Below are 19,757 nucleotides of genomic sequence, written 5' to 3'. Positions count from 1 at the left end.
ATACAAATGTGGATGAGGTATTAAAAACAAGATCTCAGAGGTTACAAATAAAACAAAAATTAGAAGTATAGCAACTAAGAAGCAGCAATGTAATCCAATTCAAAGGGATTTGGATCATTTAGGTGACTGGGATTACAGAAGTCAAATGCAATTCAATGTAAAAAAATGTAAAATAATTTGTCTGGAAACAAGGAACCAGCGTATGCAATGTCTGTTAAATGAAACCATCACCTAGGATTCTAATAAGGAAAAGGATTTGGGAAACAGTGAAAAAATATATCACTAAAGGCAATAATGCAAAGCCGTGTCCAAGTAAAAAGAGGAACAGTAAAGTGTACTAACAGTGAGGTAAAATATAAAACTAAGTGAGTGACAATGTCTCTGTGTGAAACTCAGAGTAGTGAGATGTGTTTGTGCTGCTATTTCACGCAGCTGCAAGTGCACCTTAGAAATACTTATTGGGTTAAAAAGTAAGACTGTATGCAAACCTGCTCTGTTAATGGGAAACTAGAGGTCAGGGGATTGAGGGAGCAGGGAAGTAGGAATGCAATCTTTAGTTGTTAGCGACAAGAGTTACAGTAAAAAAAAGCCCTCTCCTGAGAACAGCCAACCTCCAGCCCCGAGACGAACATTTCAGAGGATGGCAAACTAGAATGTCCCAGCTCAATTGCTGAGGTAAAACATGAAAAGAGAGGCAGTCTCTAAGGTACACAGTGTGGTGCACAAAGTCATTAGCTATTATTACTTTATTTTCTTTGCACAGTGCCTTTGCATTTCTAAGGAGTGTACCTGTCTGCAGGGTCACATGCCATCTTGTGAGGCAGAGCTGATGCAGTTTGTTATGGAGGAGACATACTGAGCCCTTTCATGGAGATTTGTGTGGTTTCCCATGGTCCAGTCATGCTGTTACTTGCATGAGTAATAGTTAGTTACATGAGAAATCCATTGCCTCCAATATGACTATTCATGTGAATGAGGATTACTCAGTAAGCAAGCTTCTGCAGAATCAGACTGGTGTTTTGTTATTTCCATCATTCTAAAACAAAATCCATTCTAACTAAAATAAAAACCTGCTGGAATGTTTACTTTTACAAATGGAAAATATAAAACACAGCTCCCAAGCGTATTTAGATTTATAGTACAATAGCTTGAATTGCAATCGGAAATGTTCTGAGTCTCAAGACTGAAAGGCCTTAGCTTTGGGAGTCAATAAATTAGTGGTGACATGCCTGAACTAACTAAGGGTTGTTATAAAATTAAGCTTGATGACATACTTGAGGTAATTAGATGGACCAGAACTAAGAGACACAGTGTTAAAAGGCAATATATATAGGAAGAATTTAAGGAGGTATTTTATTTTTCAGGGGGCCGTGAATCACAGGAATGAACTTTCAGTTGAGACTGTTTCATGGGCCGAGTGCTGGGTAACAATATGAGAGGACCCCACTCTAATTAAAATAATCAGTCTATATTAAATCAACATTTTTCAGAACAGCTCCAACTATATTTTCACATTCCTAGCCATCTCACACAGCACTCGTTCTCCAAACTCCTTCCTCCTGCAGCCCATGGTCCTTCCTCCAGGTTCCATGTAGGTTGCTACACTGCTGAAGTACTGAAGTGCATTTCAGCAAAAAACAGATGAATACACGGAATGTAATACATTAAATGGGCAGTGGTCAGCTTTGTGCTTAGGAATAGATGCTCTGAATGTCAAGAGGTTTTAATTTAAACCGGTCATATTTCTCTCTTTTGCCCTTCTTTTGTTTTTTTTGGTCGTTGTGGGGTTTTTATTTAATTTTTGATATTGCTCTTCTCTGGTACATTTTTCAAAGTTTAAAAAGTCAAAAAAAAAAAAGGAGTGAGATGGAAGAGTTATCACCAACTTTCCTAGACAAGAGGGGCCTAGGGACTCCTTCCATTCCTAGGCTACTATGTAAGGGTCCGATCCTGCAAACACATATGCATGCCTAAGGATTGAGGTCTACATTTTAAGAGTCCTGAAAGGCATTCATAAAATTGCTAAAAGCATTGCTTGATAAGGAACAATCTAAAGACTAGGTAATAAACATTAAACAGGGAAGTTGGCCATAATAATTTCACCAAAGAGTAAAATAAGGAATAAGTAACTGGGCAAGACAATGATAGCAGAGAGCACAAAATGAGTTTAAGAAACATTTAACATGAACCGTGCCTATCCCTGCCTTACCTATCTCCTATTACGTGGCACTGAGATCTCGACTCCCGCCTTTGTTCCACAAATGATGCCAATTTTGATCACCTATTCAAAAAAGATTTCTAACAAGCACCGTCTGCCAAGAGCACCCTGAAAATGTCAGCAAAGCCACCTCATTGCCTTCCTGCAAATCCCTCCCTAAAACTACCGTGGGAACTAGACAATGGTTAGGCAACTGCTTTAGTGTGACCACAACTTTTCATCTTGACTAGTGTCATCTCACTCTTTCCTTGTGCTCCCCCATCTATTTGTTTTATCCACTCGTCTACTGTTTTACACTTAGACTGTAATTTGCAGAGGTGTTTTAGCCATGTTGGTGCTAGGATATTAAAGTGACAAGGTGGATGAGGTAATATCTTTATTGGACCATCTCCTGTTGGTGAGAGACAAGCTTGTCTCACCCAACTTCTCTCACTTAGACCGTAAGCAATTTGGGGCAGGGACTGACTTTGTTCTATATTTATACAGTGCCTTGTATAATAGGCCTCTAGATGCTACCCTAATACAAATAAATAAAATAAATTATTATTATTATTAATAATAATAACAATAATAATGTTTTTGTGGGTACTGGAAGATGAAGATTAATTAACAATGGAAAGCATTTAGAGTCAATACAGCTTTTATCTTTTGGTAAAATTCCTGATGGCGAAGAATCTGAATACGCATACATCAGCAAGGGAATTGCTTGTAATGAGGCTATATCAAATTTTTGAAACCATAGTAAGACAGTAACTCTAATACTCGGGCAGAGAACACAGTCTAGATACAGATCAGAAAGTATTTCAACTTATCTGACTGGTTAAATGTCATTGTTTTTTGCTCTTCTGTGTCCACTAAGAGAAGTCTGTAGGTGACCAGCTGCCTCCTGTTCCATAAAACATTACTCTGTGTGATCTGCTGGTGATGTCATACCCATATTCACCACCAGTGGAGCATGGAAGATACATGGTCAGGTAAATCTGTTTTTTAACTGAAACCACACAATGCTATCAAAGCATTGGATTAAGCAGTACTTTACCTGACCACAGGCTAAGAAGAAAGGTCAGCTTGTGGTAAAAGCGTAAGACTGAGAGTCATAAGACCAGTGTTCTATTCCTGATACTGCTATAGACTTCCTGTGTGGCCCTGAGTAAACCACAAATCTCACTGTGCCTCAGTTTCCCCATTTGCAAAATGGGGATAATACTTCTCTACCTATGGCACAGGAGTCAGTCTTAGTTCACTAATGTTGAAAAGGAAATTTGAGATCTTTTGACTGGAGGAGTTATACAAATGTCAAGTACTATCAATAATCTGTGTTCCAGCATGAATGAATGGTGGGAATGAAACTGTCCCACAGAACATGCTGGATTATTTTGTATAGTAGGATGTTGGTGATTGTTTGTGATCTGTTCTTTATTGAGACTTGGTGGGAAAAGAGAAAAAATAATAACTATAAAGGAACATTGCCCTCAAATTAAAATAAACGGATGAAAAAAAGTTTTATAAAACCTTAACCTGAATAGAATATTTTCTGTGTTTTTAATTTCAGTTAAAACAGGAATTTTTGTTGTTAGAAACAGCAGCTAGAATTTTTAAAAAGTATGAATTATATGGCACCAAAAATGTACCTAGCACTTTATAATAAAAGTTGGCATGTTCCTTCCATCAAAGGGTCTCAGGCCACAAGCTAGCACAGTACAACAGAAGAGAGGAATATAACAGAATACATAACTTACAATATACAGCATGAATTTTACATTAAGTGCAACCCTTCCATACACAAATGTGCTAAGATGCCCTGGCTAGCCTCTCTAGTTCTGTTTATTTGGGGGCATTTAGCCCTAATACAAAAGTTACAACTTTTATTTTAAATGTACAACTCATTCCTAAATGCTGAATAAACTTTAACCATTATCTTTACCTTTGGCTTCAATTAAGGACCAATATAGAGGACTTGAAATGACCTAAGAGGAATGCTTACACTGAATAGCATTATCAAAGACTCTTAGTATCTCAGCCACATTTTCTCTCCCCTTTAGATGACTCTCCTTTTTTGTAACCTAGTCGTGTCTGTTCCTAGTATTTTAGGATTAAAGTCTCCTGGTGTGAAATCTCCTTGTGTAACACTCACATGACAGAAAGTGTGATTAACTCGGCAGGTGCTTTTTGGGTCAATGAAAAAACCAACCTGTTACACTGATACGTGAGATTTCTTAATTGATGTTCTCAGTTGCTCCACATATTTGCAATCTGACATTACCTCTTCTATTCTTAATGCTTTCTCAAGTCTTGAGAATGTAATAAATTGTTTTAGTAGTGTGGAGGCTTTAGTCTTCTATACCTTTATGGTATATTGGGTGTCCCTTTCCTTTGATTATCTTGATTGCATATTCAGGGAACTTAAACTCTGTCAGTCTTTGCTCTTCCTCCTCTTCAATAAAACCCAGCATGTCCACAATAATGACTGTGCAAGTACAGCACATAGAAAGGAACTAGAATAAAATTAGTTTTCAGAGTAGCAGCCGTGTTAGTCTGTATTTGCAAAAAGAAAAGGAGTAGTTGTGGCACCTTAGAGACTAACAAATTTATTAGAGCATAAGCTTTTGTGCTTCACTTCATCGAATAAGTGAGCTGTAGCTCACAAAAGCTTATGCTCTAATAAATTTGTTAGAATAAAATTAGAGAACTCTGCTTATTTATTTTCTCTAGTGTGCCCCTGATTTTTCCTCCTATTTTGTATTATATGAATGTCTGAAGCCATGATTTTCCCCCTCTTTGTATTATATGAATGGTCTGAAGCCATGATTTTTAAAGAAGGATCTTCCTAAGATCCTGTAACCACAAAGCTTTAGGAAAGCCCATTGAAGGTTTTGAAGATTAAGACTTAGACTGTTGAATTTGTTCCAGTGTTAAGTTGCAAGCCAATGTAGAGTCTGGAGCAGCAAGGTAATAAGCTCCCAGTGACCTACATTGCTGTGTCAGTAGACTGCTGTATTTATTCCTAAGTATAGCTCACAGCAACCATTGAAACTGGGGATCAAGAACATGTGGCATATTTTCACCAGTTGTATATCCACCAGGATGGGGCAAAGCTTGCTGGCCAGGGTTTGATAATTTACTCCCCCCGGAGAGGCTGGAGGGAGGTGGGGACCCTGAGGACGGCGACTTGTCACCAGGGGAATGTCAACCCCCGATGTTCGCTGAGATTTCTCAGGATCTGTTCTCATCCCCCCAAAAGACTCAGAAGACAAAAAAGGAGAGGAAGGCCACGAAGGCCTTGGGAACCCGGATCCTGACCCAGGGCCAGAAGACCTCCCTAATAGGCAGATGGACGCGAGCAGCCAACAGAGAAACTTCCACCACAGAAGGCGAGCCAGAAGCTGCCCCCCCAATGACAGCGGTGAGCCATTGGAAGAAGCAGAAGCCGGCCCCTGGGAGCTTGGGCAGGTTAGTATCGAGAGAGAGACTTTTGGGCGGGACCAGGCGGAGGACCCCAGATATGATAAGGCCAGGAAAGAGGTGGCCGAGATTGATGGGATACCCGTGGATGGTAAGGTCCGGGGTCCCGGACCTTACTTTATAGTGAAGAAAGATCTCCTGTACTGCATGGTGCAAATGCAGGAGCAAGAGATACAACAACTTCTGGTGCCACAAAAACATTAAAAAGCCATATTGAGTCTCGCCCACAGTCACCTGTTTGGAGGTCACCTAGGGGTAGAGAAAACCCAGACACGGATCCTGGGGAGGTTCTTCTGGCCAGGAGTACAAGAAGATTCCGGCGATACTGCACCTCTTGTCCGGAGTGTCAGTTACATAGCCCTCACCCGCACTTGCGGGCTCCTTTGATACCTCTTCCAATAATAGAGGTTCCTTTTGAACAGATAGTCATGGATGTGATAGGACCCCTAGAGAAGACAGTTCGGGGCCACCAACATGTGCTTGTTGTACTGGACTATGCAACCTGGTACCCGGAAACTGTTCCCCTGCACAACACAGCTTCCAAGACAATAGCTAAGGAGCTAGTAAAGATCTTTGCCTGGGTTGGGCTACCCAAGGAGATATTGACTGATCAAAGGACACCTTTCATGTCCAAGTTGATGAAAGATCTCAGTTCATTGCTCCATGTACAAGCCCTACGGATGTCTGTATACCACCCGCAAACAGATGGCCTTGTGGAAAGGTTCAATAGGACCCTCAAGGCCATGATCAGGAAAGTGGTGAGCTGGGATGGGAAAGATTGGTATACCCTATTGCCTTACCTCATGTTCACCATCCGGGAGGTTCCGCAAGCCTCCACGAGTTTCTCTCCATTCGAACAACTATATGTGCACCACCCTCGGGGCATATTGGATATAGCCAGAGAAGCCTGGGAAGAGGAGCCAAATCCCGAAAGGAACATAGTTGAGCATGTACTGCAGATGAGAGATCAGATAGCCCGAGTTACGTCCATTGTACGGGAACACTTGGAGAGAGCACAGGAGACCCATTGAACCCATTATAACCACCAAGTGAAGCTTTGACGGTTCCAACCAGGGGATCGAGTGATGGTACTGGTGCCCACAGCAGAAAGTAAACTGTTGGCCCAGTGGCAGGGACCCTACGAAATAATCGAAGCCATGGGAGAGGTGAACTATAAGGTGTGGCAGCCAGGCCACTGGAAATTGGAGCAAATTTACCACATCAATCTTCTAAAACCTTGGCATGATCGAGAGGCATGCTTAGTCATGCAGGAAACCCTTCCCCAGGAGGATAACTTACACAAGCGAGGATATCATCCGACTTGACGCTGATATTAAAGATCGAGGCAGCCGACATGATTAATCGCAACAGAGATGTGTTCTCTACAAAACCAGGGCGGACGACTGAGACCTATCACCATATCTGCATGATCCCTGGAGCCAAGGTAACATTGAGACCCTACCGAATCCCAGCAGCCAAAAGAGAGGAAATCAAGGCCGAAGTAAAGAAAATGTTAGAATTAGGGGGTTATTGAAGAATCTTACAGTCAGTGGTCCAGTCCAATTGTTCTAGTGCCTAAACCTGATGGTACCGTGAGATTCTGTAATGACTTTCGCCGACTGAATGAAATATCCCAGTTTGATGTGTACCCCATACCACGCATTGACGAACTGGTTGAACGACTGGGTAGTGCCCGATTCTTGACTACACTGGATCTGACAAAAGGGTACTGGCAGATTCCTCTGACCAAAGAAGCTAAAGTAAAGACAGCATTCTCCTCCCCGGATAGGCTATTCTAGTACACCGTCCTCCCTCTTGGGCTACATGGGGCCCCAGCCACATTCCAGCACCTCATGGATAAGCTGCTGGGATATATTGTGAGAAGGGGCATAGTGAAGCCCCAAACGAATAAGCTAGAGGCAATTCAAAACTGGCCCCGGCCGACTCGAAAGAAGCAGGTCTGTGCATTCCTAGGTGTGGTAGGCTACTACCGACGGTTTATTCCCCACTTCGCCACTAGGGCAAGTCCCCTAATGGACCCGGTGAAGGCCCGAGGTCCAGACATGGTACAGTGGACCGACGCAGCAGAGGGGACATTTACAGACCCTCAGACGGCCCTCTGTAATGACCCCGTACTCATAGCCCCGGACTTTAACAGGGAATTTGTTTTACAAACAGACGCTTCCGAGGTGGGGTTGGGAGCAGTTCTGTCGCAAATGGTGGGAGAAGAGGAACACCTAATCCTCTACCTAAGCAGAAAGCTTCTCCCAAGAGAACTGAAATATGCAGTAGTCGAGAGAGAATGCCTTGCTATCAAATGGGCTATGGAGACACTGCGTTATTACGCCTTAGGCTGACAATTTACTCTTGTGACGGACCATGCACCTCTCCAGTGGATGCAGCGGAATAAGGAAAAGAATGCAAGGGTCACGAGGTGGTTCTTATCCCTCCAACCATTCCAGTTCCGCATACGGCACAGGGCTGGATGCCACCATGGCAACGCTGATGGTCTGTCACGAGCATACTGCCTGGCATCCCAAGTTGCCCAACTCTATGGTGTTGAGCGGGGGGCGGGGGGTAGGGATATGTGACGGGGCAAGGCCAGATGGCTATGGAAGAATAGTGGGAGACAGATATATTAGCTCCAGGCTAAACAAATCCCTGGTACCAGGATAAGTGAAATGGCAGCTGCTCCAGGTCAATTAAGACACCTGGGGCCAATTAAAAACTTTCCAGAAGGCAGGGAGAAGGTTAGGTTGATTGGGACACCGGAAGCCAATCAGGGGCTGGCTGAAACTAGTTAAAAGCCTCCCAGTTAGTCAGGTGGGTGTGCATGTCAGGAGCTGTGGGAAGAAGTTGCATGGTTGGAGAGGCTGAGTAGTACACACCATATCAGGCACAAGGAAGGAAGCCCTGAGGCAAGGGTGAAGTGGAGCTTGAGGAAGTGAGGGCTCTGTGGGGGAAGTAGCCCAAGGAATTGTACATGTCATGTTTCTAAAAGGTCAGCTACCATAGCTGATACTATTAGGGTCCCTGGGCTGGAGCCTGGAGTAGAGAGTGGGCCGGGCTCCCCCCCCACCTTTGCCCCCTGTTTAATCACTGAGACTGGGAGACAACAGAAACTGTGCAAGGAAGGATAACTTCTCCTCACCTCCCTCTCTGGCTTATGATGAAAATGGCTCAGTAGACTGTGACCCTTGTCCCTAGAGAAAGAAGGGTTACGTGGAGGGTCACAGTGAGCCTCTGAGGCTAGCAAAATCTGCCAGGAGACGCGGGACCCACAGAGCAAGGACAGAGCTTTGTCACTATATATATATATATATACACACACACACAATGTAAAAATGCATACATTAAATTATATGTGATGCAGTAGCCAAATATTACCAAAAATGATGAGTCTTCTAAATAACAAGAAGTAGAAGCAAATAATATAGAAACAGAAGAGATGTTATACATTTATTCACAAGAATCCATCTTTACAAATGAAAGGCTCTGACATTTGCCTAGATCAAAAATCAAATTTTACAGCACTAGGAGATAAGGAATGAAATAGTGTACAGATAACGTCTAAAAAGGTATTAAAAGGTTAGCAGTGATTAAAATTGATTAGTCACCAGGACCAGACAACACACATCCCAGACTATTATAGGAAAATTGGCCAGATATTGCAGAAGCCTAAGCTGTCATTTTTACAAATTCTCAGTTCAGGAGAGAACTGCAAGCTGTCAAGTTCTGGGTACTCCAGAGCAACTAAATTAACATCAACTGAGGAAAGGAACAAAAAGCTTAAAACAGTTTGAGCAGATCAAATGGAGGAAAAGTGAAGGAGAAAGATCTGCAGCTTTGTAACAGCCAGCATGACCTTCAGGAAGGGAAAGCCATGCCTGAATATCTTTTGGGGAAACTCAAGGATTGTAGACCAAGTTGATGCACCAGGACACCGCAAGTTGTACTGTAGTCAGAATTTCAGACTGTGCTAGCTTAGATAATATTTCACATGCAAGATAATTCTCAGCCTAAACTCAGTCTAAGGTATTTACTGCATTCCTTATTGGCACCAGGGCAGGAAAATAAAAACAGCCAGAAATAGGTCTTTTTAGTGCTAGAAAGAAGTTAGTGCTGGGATTCCATAGGGGTCTCCTCTTTTTTGTAGAAATACTGTTGATGAGGTTACTGAAAGCAAAGTGTAAATGCTGAAGAAGTTTAACGTATCAGGAGAATTAACATAAATCATGAACACCAGACTCAGGAAGGGTGAAGAACCATTTAAGTACTTGGGCTAAAACAATGGATGGAAAATGTAATTCAGTGCAGATAAATGTGCCATACCAATAGAGCTATAATTCTTTTCATGGAAAAGTATTGTGAAAATCATGGTTTTGTCATGGTGAAAAAAGTCAAAACTCAAAATCATGGAGAGGGGTGAGTGAAATGTCAAAGCACCTATTTACTTTGGGAAATACATAATACAGTAGAACTTCAGCGTTCTGAACATCTCGGGAATGGAGGCTGTTCGTAACTCTGAAATATTTGTAAATCTGAACAAAACGTTATAGTTCTTTCAAAAGTTTACAACAGAACATTAACTTAATACAGCTTTGAAACGTTACTATGCACAAGAAAAAATTAAATGGAACAAGCACAGAAACAGTTTCCTTACCTCATCAAATCTTTTTTTAAACTTTCCCTTTATTTTTTTAGTAGTTTACATTTAACACAATAGCGTGCTGTAGAATATTTGCTTTTTTTTTTTTTTTTGGTCTCTGCTGCCTGATTGCGTACTTCTGGTTCCAAATGAGTTTTGCGGTTGTCTGGTCAGTTCGTAACTCTGCTGTTCATAACGCTGAGATTCTATTGTACATAGTTTTATGCATAGGAAAACAAAAGGCATGAGAGAACGGGACTCTTCTACTCCTACCTGGAAATAAGGAGATATTCCACTCTAGCAATTAATCCTTATCACTTATGCCACACTTTACACTGTAAAAGTGCTGTACAAATATTAACTGATCCAAGCAGTGCTCCTAGTATAGGTGGTAAAAAATAGTTCCAAAAATAAACTAGCAGCAATCAGGGTGATAAACTGAAGCCCTGGAGATCCTCACACAAGGAAATAATATGAAGGGAGATATAAAGTCAAAGTTCAGTAAAGCACATCAAAAGAGCACTGGGCTAGTTTGTTTCTAGAGGGCCCTTATTTATAAGTCAAGCGAAGCAAAGCCCTATACTCAACTCGATGGCATTTCTGTCTGCGACACAATAGCTTTTGAACAACACATCTGATCAATTCAAATTTTTTTAGAGACTGTTCTAGGCATCAACAGGCAGAACTCTATTGCTTTTGGTGAAAATTGGAAAACTGGAAAAGCCTTCATTGGAAAATCAGGCCCATAGGATGCTCATTTGATACCACAGGCAGAGAAATCTCCACACCACCTACTGCCTATACATAATAGGCAGCAGCTTAATATGGCCTACATAAGCAATGAAGTGTGTGACTCTCTAGTTTACTGCACAAGTGAACACCAATGTACCAAGTGGATGAAGAATTTAAGACAAGGTACAGCTGTATAGTTGGGAAAACAGTGTATCTAATGGTTATAGCAGGGGACTGGGAATCAACTCAAGATCTACACCAGCTATATTTCCTGCTCTGGACTGACTAGTTGTGTGATCCTGGACTAATAACCTAACTTCTCTGTGTCTTAGTTTACCCATCTATAAATTGGGTAATTCTGGGCCAGAGCCTCAGCTAGTGTAAATTGGCATAATTCCATTCACTGCCTAATTTCAGAAAGGATAGCCAAAAATTTAACTTCACAAATCCCCTGGGAGGCAGATATAGTTGCAGTAACTAGGGACCCAAAATTATGAGTTATTACAGTTTAAGATTTGCCCAGGCATCAAGGTCCTTTAGAAAAGACAGAATGGAGGCCTACGAGAAGAAAAACCTCAGGTCTAATAGCTGGATTTCTTCAAAGACATTTCTTTTCTAAAAGAGCAAGTGCAGCTAAAAAGACTTCCCCTTTTTCCCTGTCGGTGAATGAACTAAAAATAACTATTACATTAATATCAAACACTGATATCTTATGATGTGCCAGATAGAGTTGTAAAATAGGGAACTTGATGGAATTTAATATTATAATTAAAATGTGTATAAAAGGGAGGTCAACTATAAGTGATACAGCTTTGGGCAAAATATTGTAAATTTCAATGACAGGGTTTACCTCATGGGCAATCCTGTTAGAAAAGAAAAGAACTGCGTTCATATCGATTTCTTTTAGTTTAAGTGATAAAGTGAAGAAGTAAGGCTAATGTTTGCAATCAAACATGTTTTTGCTAACGAGTTACTGAAATATGCCTATGCTGAAAGAGTCAGTAAATAAAAGGAACTAAAACCAAAATGTGTATTTATAAGGACACCTGACCACACGGTAAAAAAAAACAAAAAACAAACAAACAAACCAACCAACCAACCAACCAACCTGCAGCAGCAAGTCTCAGTTGACTCAGGGTTCATGGTATGGGGCTGCAAATAGCAATATAAACAGCCCTGCTTGGACTGGAGCTCTGACTCTGAACCCTAAAGAGGTCAGGGTGGTGGCGCTGTCAGATTTGGGCTTCAGCCTGAGTGGAAACATCTATACTGCTCTTTTTAGCCCCATAGCGTAAGCCCTGCAACCTTGAGTCAGTTGACTCGGGCTCTGACACTTGTTGCCACAGGGTTTTGGGGTTTTTTTGTTTTTTTTTCTGTATAGATGTGCCCTTAGCCAAAATTAAAAAACATCAACAATACTTTCCCAACATAGTGATTGAGTATAAGTATTATTTTCTATTGTCTTTGTATAATTTGATTCTGAAAACCTACATGGTTATACTGACAAATTTTACTAGTTTATGTTAGCCAAATCATAATCCAATACTTCTTATATTCTGTGCTATTAATTCCTGTTGATAAGGATATTTAATGAAACTCTATAAAACTAAATTCATCTTTCGAGTCCTTTTCTCTAGTTAAGCAATCAAAATTAAAAGAACCATAAGCAAGGTGGTACGAATAATCAGTTAAACAGTTGCTTACCTAAGGTTGGTTTTATACCCTATCTTTCTTACAGAGTGCTAAGCTGATTTACATCAGCTGTGGATCTGGCCGATTTTATATACCTCACAAGAGTGCTGTGAAGCTTAATTCATTTTGATACAATCCCGCTCCTACCGAAATCAACTGATTTCAACGGGAGCAGGATTGAACCTTCAGTGTTTGTAATGGGCAAAATAATATTTTTATTATTGCTAGAAAGATTAAGTGATCCACTACAGAGCTCTCGCAAGCTGTAAACGAAATGAGAAAGTCAAAGAATAATAGCCCTTGAAAATTAATTATGGTGTTAAAAAAAGTTAGAAGAAAGAGACTGCTTCTCTCTTTCAGTTAGCTAATGTTACCAGTGGATATGAATTGTATGTGATTCACATTTTTTTCTGAATCTATTTATGCACTTTCTTTTGTCAGCACAACCATCTTCCTCCAGTCAGGAGGTTGCAGCCACTGCCCACACTATTCCTTGGCAAAACCTCAAGGAAAGCTATTGGAAAGGAAAATAAGCTCTCTCTCAAAGACTAAGTACATCTCTTGATCCCCTCCCTAACCTAGACCCAGCATAGAGCCTGGAGATCAATGGTTTAGAACTCTAATTTCGCCAAAGATTTTGGCTGTTCCACTTGGTTAAAACACGGTATGGATTACATACCCATTATACAAAGAGACTAATACATAGTATGCAATATTAATCACAGATGCTGTGCACCTACAAAAATTGTTCTGAGACTATACAAATACACCTGTCTTCAGAAATGATTTCAGATGTTTATAAAAAGATTGAAAAAAATCCATAGGCACATGCAACAAATCTCTAACAGAAATCTTACCTGTCACAAGCTGTTGTCCAGCTAATCCTACTGGAACCATCCCGAGGTTATTCATAGCAGTAGCCCAAGCTGTTGGATCAGTGACTGACATATTAAGTTGTGTGGTATCTATAGTTGTACTTCCCAAACCATCAGCGGCTGTGGCAAAAGAGACAAATTCTGAATTTAAAAGTCAATATGCCACAAATTGTAACAGAAAAAAGGGTGTTTGAGACATAAATAAATCTCACCAAAAATAATCAACTTTTTTATTATTATGATACATCTTTTTGGAGCACCCATAAAATTATTAGGTGCTGTATAGCAGTAAGAGAAGATATGATCCTGCTCAAAAGAGCTTATAATTTAAGACTACCTAATCAATGGCAAATGTTTCTATGGAAATACACAGCATGAAATTTCCACATATTCAAAGAAGGGACACATTTCTCATGACATGTACCGGGTAGTTTATTAAAGAAACATTAAAGACATATTTTTAGGCAACTGTATGTAAAAAGAGGTCACGCCAATTTTACTTGTCTTAGGAAAAAAATTATTAAGTTCCATTTGAAAACAAAAGGTAATTATTATCAAATTATTATTAATTTGAAAACAAAAGGTAAGTATTACCAGCAACAATATTTTTGGTGGCCACTGCATAGTGCAGATGTTTACCTGCAGCCATCGTTTAAACTGGTTCTTTTGTCACTGACTGACTTCAAGTAGGAACGTATCCACTACTGTATTAATAACATCTTGCGATGGGAAAATATGTCTGTCACTGAATGCAGAGTCCACACACAGTTCATTAGGCGCTGCAAGAAAACACAAGTAATCAGATATTAAATGCTGATTTTAAACTCTAATTTCAAAACAGCATGCCCTGACTGAAATCTATATGAAGTTCCTATCTACTCACAGTTGGATCTCCAAATCCAGTTCAGTTGTACACCTTCATCAGGTGTTAGTGAAGGAGTTTCAACTAACCTGGATTCTTGCTTACTGAATAAATGGTGCCCATGTATGAACCTATCAGATGTCTTGCTTCTGGCTAAAAAGCCTTCACAAATTAGGTTTTATCAGTACCTGCACAGCCACCTCAGCATGCTGGCATCAATTGAAAGGACATACTTGGGCGGCATCTGAATTTTTTTAAAAGTTAAAAATTAATTGATGTTGTGAGTTTCGAGGAAACAGTTGCCTGTTAAATATGTTTCCAGGCGAAGAAATAACTTTAAGAGTGGAACACTAACCAGGAAGGGCTTGCAATGTTAAGGAAGACATACTTTCTTTAACAAACACAATATCCTGAGCCCACAAAGTGACACCAATGTGAAGTAATGGGGGCACATCCAGCCTCCATTAGAAATGTCTTTGCTTTTGTCAGGTTTCTGTTGCAATATAAATTTTACATAAAGGTAATTCTTTTGTCTATAACTCTCATTTGTCTGCGTATTTCTGATAATTAAAAGGATTTGAAGAAAAGGAAAATAAAGCACGTAACCAAACTGAGAGGTGACAACTTTGATTATAACAATACCTTCAAATTCTTACGGTAGTGAGAGTAAATATTTATTTTGCTTGAGATAAGCACATATCTAAGCCTATTTTAGGCCTTTTATGCATTACTTATGTAACAGACTGCAGTGGGTTTTTTGGAACCTTTACAGTCTGTCATGATTGCTTCACTGCTGTGTAAGAGCACTAAAGGCTTGATCCAAAGCTCATTGAAGTCAATGGAAAAATTCCCATTGATTTAATTGTGCTTGGCTGGTTCAAACCTTAAGTCCCCAGTCTTTCATCACAGAAGTCAGCTGAAGTTTTGGAATTAATTTCACTGGAAGCAAAAGGAGGCTTTAAGGATAAGATTTTCAAAAGAGAATCCAAAAATGCATATAGAGAATTTGAATGTGCAAATCTCACATTTGTTTGGGCTAAAGGCTAATTGCATAGACAAAATGTTTATGTAAACAACCAAACACACAAAAGTGTAAATGTGGGTTTGAGAAAAAAATTTTAGGTGCCTTTTCGGAAAATAGTTTGGAGCTCAGATCATACACATTACATTTTCTTTATGAAAATTACTTAATAGATGTTAAGCGTGTTGTTTCCAGTTTGTTAAGCTCAATATTTCATCTTTAGAAAAGACATAATAAAAGTGATTAGACTATATTTTAGATTAATTCTCCCCACACTTTTATCTTCTAATATTATGTGAATATAATATAAACCAGAAAGGTTAACATGGTTGTACAAATGGCTGGCCTCCCTGCCTCCCATAAGTAATACAGAGGCTTGGAGCTATAATTACAACTCATGTCATATAAAGGTGACATGTAAAAGCCATACAAGTAAAAAAAAAATCACGTAATGTAATCAGTTAACTCTGCACATTTATAATATGTTGTAACTTACAAATGGGCACTTTTACTAAGTTAAAACATATTTTGTTCTGGGGCACACTGGGTCTACTTAAAATCTCAATATTTATCATATTTCAGTATTTGACCTTGCTATGTCATTTCTTTATTGTACTATGATAAAACTGACATTTTAAGTACGATCACCACTTACCAAAAATACTGGCCAGAGGTCACAGTATTCTCTGAACAGAAGGTGACTTTCATCAAGCAAGCTACATATTGAAATGTTGAAAAGTGGTTGCCTAAACTGCAGCTCCTTAAATCCATATTTAGCTCCTTCATCTGCCTCAGACAACAAATTTTTGGCCACTAGCATCCATTTCAAGGTTAGAGCTGGTCGAATTATTTGCTGTCGATAAGTTGTCTGACATTCAGTACATCCTCTTTCCTTTTTATGAATCATTCACAATTCAATCCTGACTTCTACATGTGTTACTCTTCACAAGTAAATGCTGAACATTTTAAGTAAACAAATTTCTGCCTATTGGCAGCTTGCAAACTATTTGTTTTGACAGTGTATTTTACAGTGTGTTATTGGGATGCACTGCTGGTCAGCTAAATCACTTGAGCATGGCTTCTGCTTCTTGACTGGACAAGAGAAATTTTAAACAGGAGAATGATGAGTGACAGGAGAATGATGAGTGGCAAATCACCACTCATGCTAAAATGCCTGAAACTTTGGGGGTTTATGAACATTTTCTTGAATAAACCACGAGTTGCAGAAAATGAATAATATCACTGCACAAATAACAGCAAAGGAAATTCATTGTGTTAATTCATGAAAATATTTGTGATTCACTTATTGAACAGTATCACTAGCTCTGGTTATGAATCTCGGGAACTCCTGGTTTTAAAGTGCCCATAGCTTCTCCCATGTAGCTCAGGGCTGCTTTGTTTTCTCCCTGACCAGCTGGACATTAATGTCATGCTCCCTGTCAGTACCCGGGCCAGGGAAGCTAATGATCCAACCAGCAGACCAAATTCGGTGATGAATCCTGATCACGTGCCACCTGAGGCACGTTGCACATACGCTAAGAAGAAGAAAATAGCTGCAGGAAGGGTGAAAGACAAAAAGTCACAAGTGAGCCAAAGCCTGAAGCTGAACTGATCTCCTCTAACCAAGAGTTGCTGCAGGCTATTTTGTCAGTGAAATAGAGCTGAATAACAAATCTGTGCACCTAAGCTCCTTGTTGAACATTCTGCAAAATGATGTACATTAAACTGGTGACAGATGCAAAAGAGAAGCACAGGACTAGATTCTGGAGTTAGAAACTACTAATTCTAAAAATCCTTAAAGAAACTCCACCCAAAAATTTATATATAACGGCAGCATTGAGAAAACTGTAGCTATAGCATTGAGAACAGTGCTGGTATAATACAAGATATTGATCTGTTCTTCTTTCTCAATACAGAATCTTAATGGGAGAAAAATTCTTACATTGTATTAACATTATGCAAAATGACATTGCATAAAATAATCTTATAGAGACGCTCGACAGTCAGTTTAGACTCAACATTTAGGTTTTGTAAAAAAATAGTTTTATAAATCATAATAGTAAAAGAAAAGTTTGATTTTTTTAATAAAAAGTTTTGTGTGGCTTTAAATATTTCCCTGCTGTTTTTGCCACACGAACACTGCAGAACTGCTCTGCACCAGAGCTAAAAAGTCATACAAACTAGAAACAAAAGTGAAGCTGACTATTTTGTTTTCACTGACCACACTGTATGCAATGCAACAAGCAAACAGATATAAAGGATGAAAACTGTATTCAATTTTAAAAATTCTCCCCTTTTAACAGGTGTTACTCATAAGATAGGGAGGGAAATTTGTTTAAGACTGTTTGGGGACAGATCCTCACCTGATGTAAACCAGCATAGTTCAGCATTGAGTTCCTGGGGAGCTAGGCTGATTTCCCTCAGCAGAGGAGCTGGCCCATGATTTTAAACCAATTGATGCTCTTTTAAATATTAGTAACATGAAGGCATTCAAAATAAATGTTCTGATTCTGCAAACACTCATGCACATGAGTAACTTTACTCAGGTCAGTATCTCCATTGAGGGGAATCTAGCCCTCAAAATAATATAGAGGAGAAAATTGGAGAAAGCCTTATGTATATTTTTTATTTTTATGGAACTTCCAATTAACACAGTATTAATACCCAATGCAGTAAACACAAACAGAACTCTAAAAAGACCTCAGAACAGTTATGGCAATCTCTCTTTTTGTAGTCACAAAGCAAATATCCATGCTCCATCCTTACATGGTGGGCTCTGGGAGACTTTTAGACTTTCCTCAGACAGGCTGTCAGGAAGATAAAGTGCCGACAAGTCCATACCAATGAGAGCTTCTCAGTCATAGCAGATTGTACTTAGTACTCATATTTTATACCAGGCAATTAAATGCAGTTACCCAAGTGAATACAGAACTTGGTTATATATTTTGCATCAATTATCACAGTCAATGAATGCCATGAGACAAAGAGATTAACACAACATAAAACTAATTCAATAACACAGCAGATTGCTAAGTTAAAACCCTACCCCTTAGATATCCATAACACCCCAGACAACTGAATTGCAATATGACAAAGCAAATTAAACTCCCCACTGCCAAAACTGCTAGCAGAATGCTCAGGTAAAATGGTCAACCAAAGATGCCAGTAATTTCAGAGGCAATGAGGACTGGACTGGGTAGCCAAGAGAAGGATCTATTCCACCCTCTGCCGCTGACCTGCTTTGTGACTTCAGGCAAGTCCCTTCACCTCTCTGTAACTTCTGTGATCACTACATGCCTCAAGGAGGGGATTGATGATATCAACTTTCCAAAAATGAGGATTACTAGTTTTCAGATAATGAACATCACTGATGCTGATTAACAGTTCTAAAGACAGTGGCCACTGTAATCAGGTGGATTAAAAGGCAAGAGGGTAGACAGAATGATGTGACTCTTTTTAAGGTCTGATATCTTATGAGCCACCAGATCAAACTGGATTTCCAACCTTTCCAAAGGTCTATAGCATTTGTTTCCATCCACTGTGATTCATAGGGGTATATAGGGTGTATGGGAGAGGTAGTACCTTTGAGTGATCCAAATTGCTGGAGTCCTTGAGTGGTTCTTTTCCTCTCTGGTCCTCACTGTACAACCAGCTCTCACCTGTGGCTCCAAGTAGCTGTAAGTATGCGACAGTAGCCACACCCCAGTAAACCACCTCGGCAGGCGGGCTAAACCAGGTGAGGATAACCGGAAATGAGGAAACTGACAGTGATTTAGGGATTGCCCTCCCAAGCATATGAAGACTGTTATGGTAGCTAAGGCGAAAGAGACCATATGTTGGTCCAATGGCTTGAAAAGCAGTGCACCAATGTATTGTGGAAGGCGAAAGGCATGATGGGGCACTACATGGCTATCCACTGCAGCTAAAGAAGCCTCCAGTCATAACAGTCTTTGTGCCACTGGGCCAAGCTTCAGCAGCCGAGAGAATAGGATTGTCCAAGTGCAATGACTCTTTAATGAACTTCACGCACACGTCATTCAGTGCACATCTCTCTTCAAAAGTCCTGTGGCAATAGGGGAGTGGCAAAGCAACAAGTGAAGATGATTATTGGCAATCGTAGCCACAAGCCAGCATGCAGGCAGCCTGGGACATTGGTTGCCCATTCCTGACCCAGGAAGCTCGGCAACAACCCAGGTGACAGAGCATCCCTTTTTAGGATTGCACTGCTCTCCCTTTGTAAGGGAAGC

The 19,757-nt window shown here is 40.1% G+C and overlaps 1 protein-coding gene across 3 annotated transcripts in view; it reads right to left on the bottom strand.

The window, feature by feature from the left end:
• The window catches only part of ENOX1 (ecto-NOX disulfide-thiol exchanger 1), a 504,797-nt gene that overhangs the window by 183,031 nt on the left and 302,009 nt on the right, over positions 1 to 19,757 (bottom strand). For all 3 annotated transcript variants that reach the window (XM_038386734.2, XM_038386735.2, XM_043504538.1), the window contains 2 exons: positions 14,267 to 14,406; positions 13,610 to 13,747 (listed from right to left, as the gene is read on the bottom strand). In XM_038386734.2, the coding sequence (XP_038242662.1) occupies positions 13,610 to 13,747; positions 14,267 to 14,276 (148 nt within the window). In that variant the 5' untranslated portion in view covers positions 14,277 to 14,406. The remainder of the gene's footprint in view (positions 1 to 13,609; positions 13,748 to 14,266; positions 14,407 to 19,757) is intronic.

This window comes from Dermochelys coriacea, chromosome 1 (genome assembly GCF_009764565.3).
Source record: "Dermochelys coriacea isolate rDerCor1 chromosome 1, rDerCor1.pri.v4, whole genome shotgun sequence".
In the NCBI taxonomy this organism is placed as follows: Eukaryota; Metazoa; Chordata; order Testudines; family Dermochelyidae; genus Dermochelys; species Dermochelys coriacea.
The sequence above is the reverse complement of the archived record's forward strand: the minus strand, read 5'-3'. Positions and strand labels throughout refer to the sequence as shown.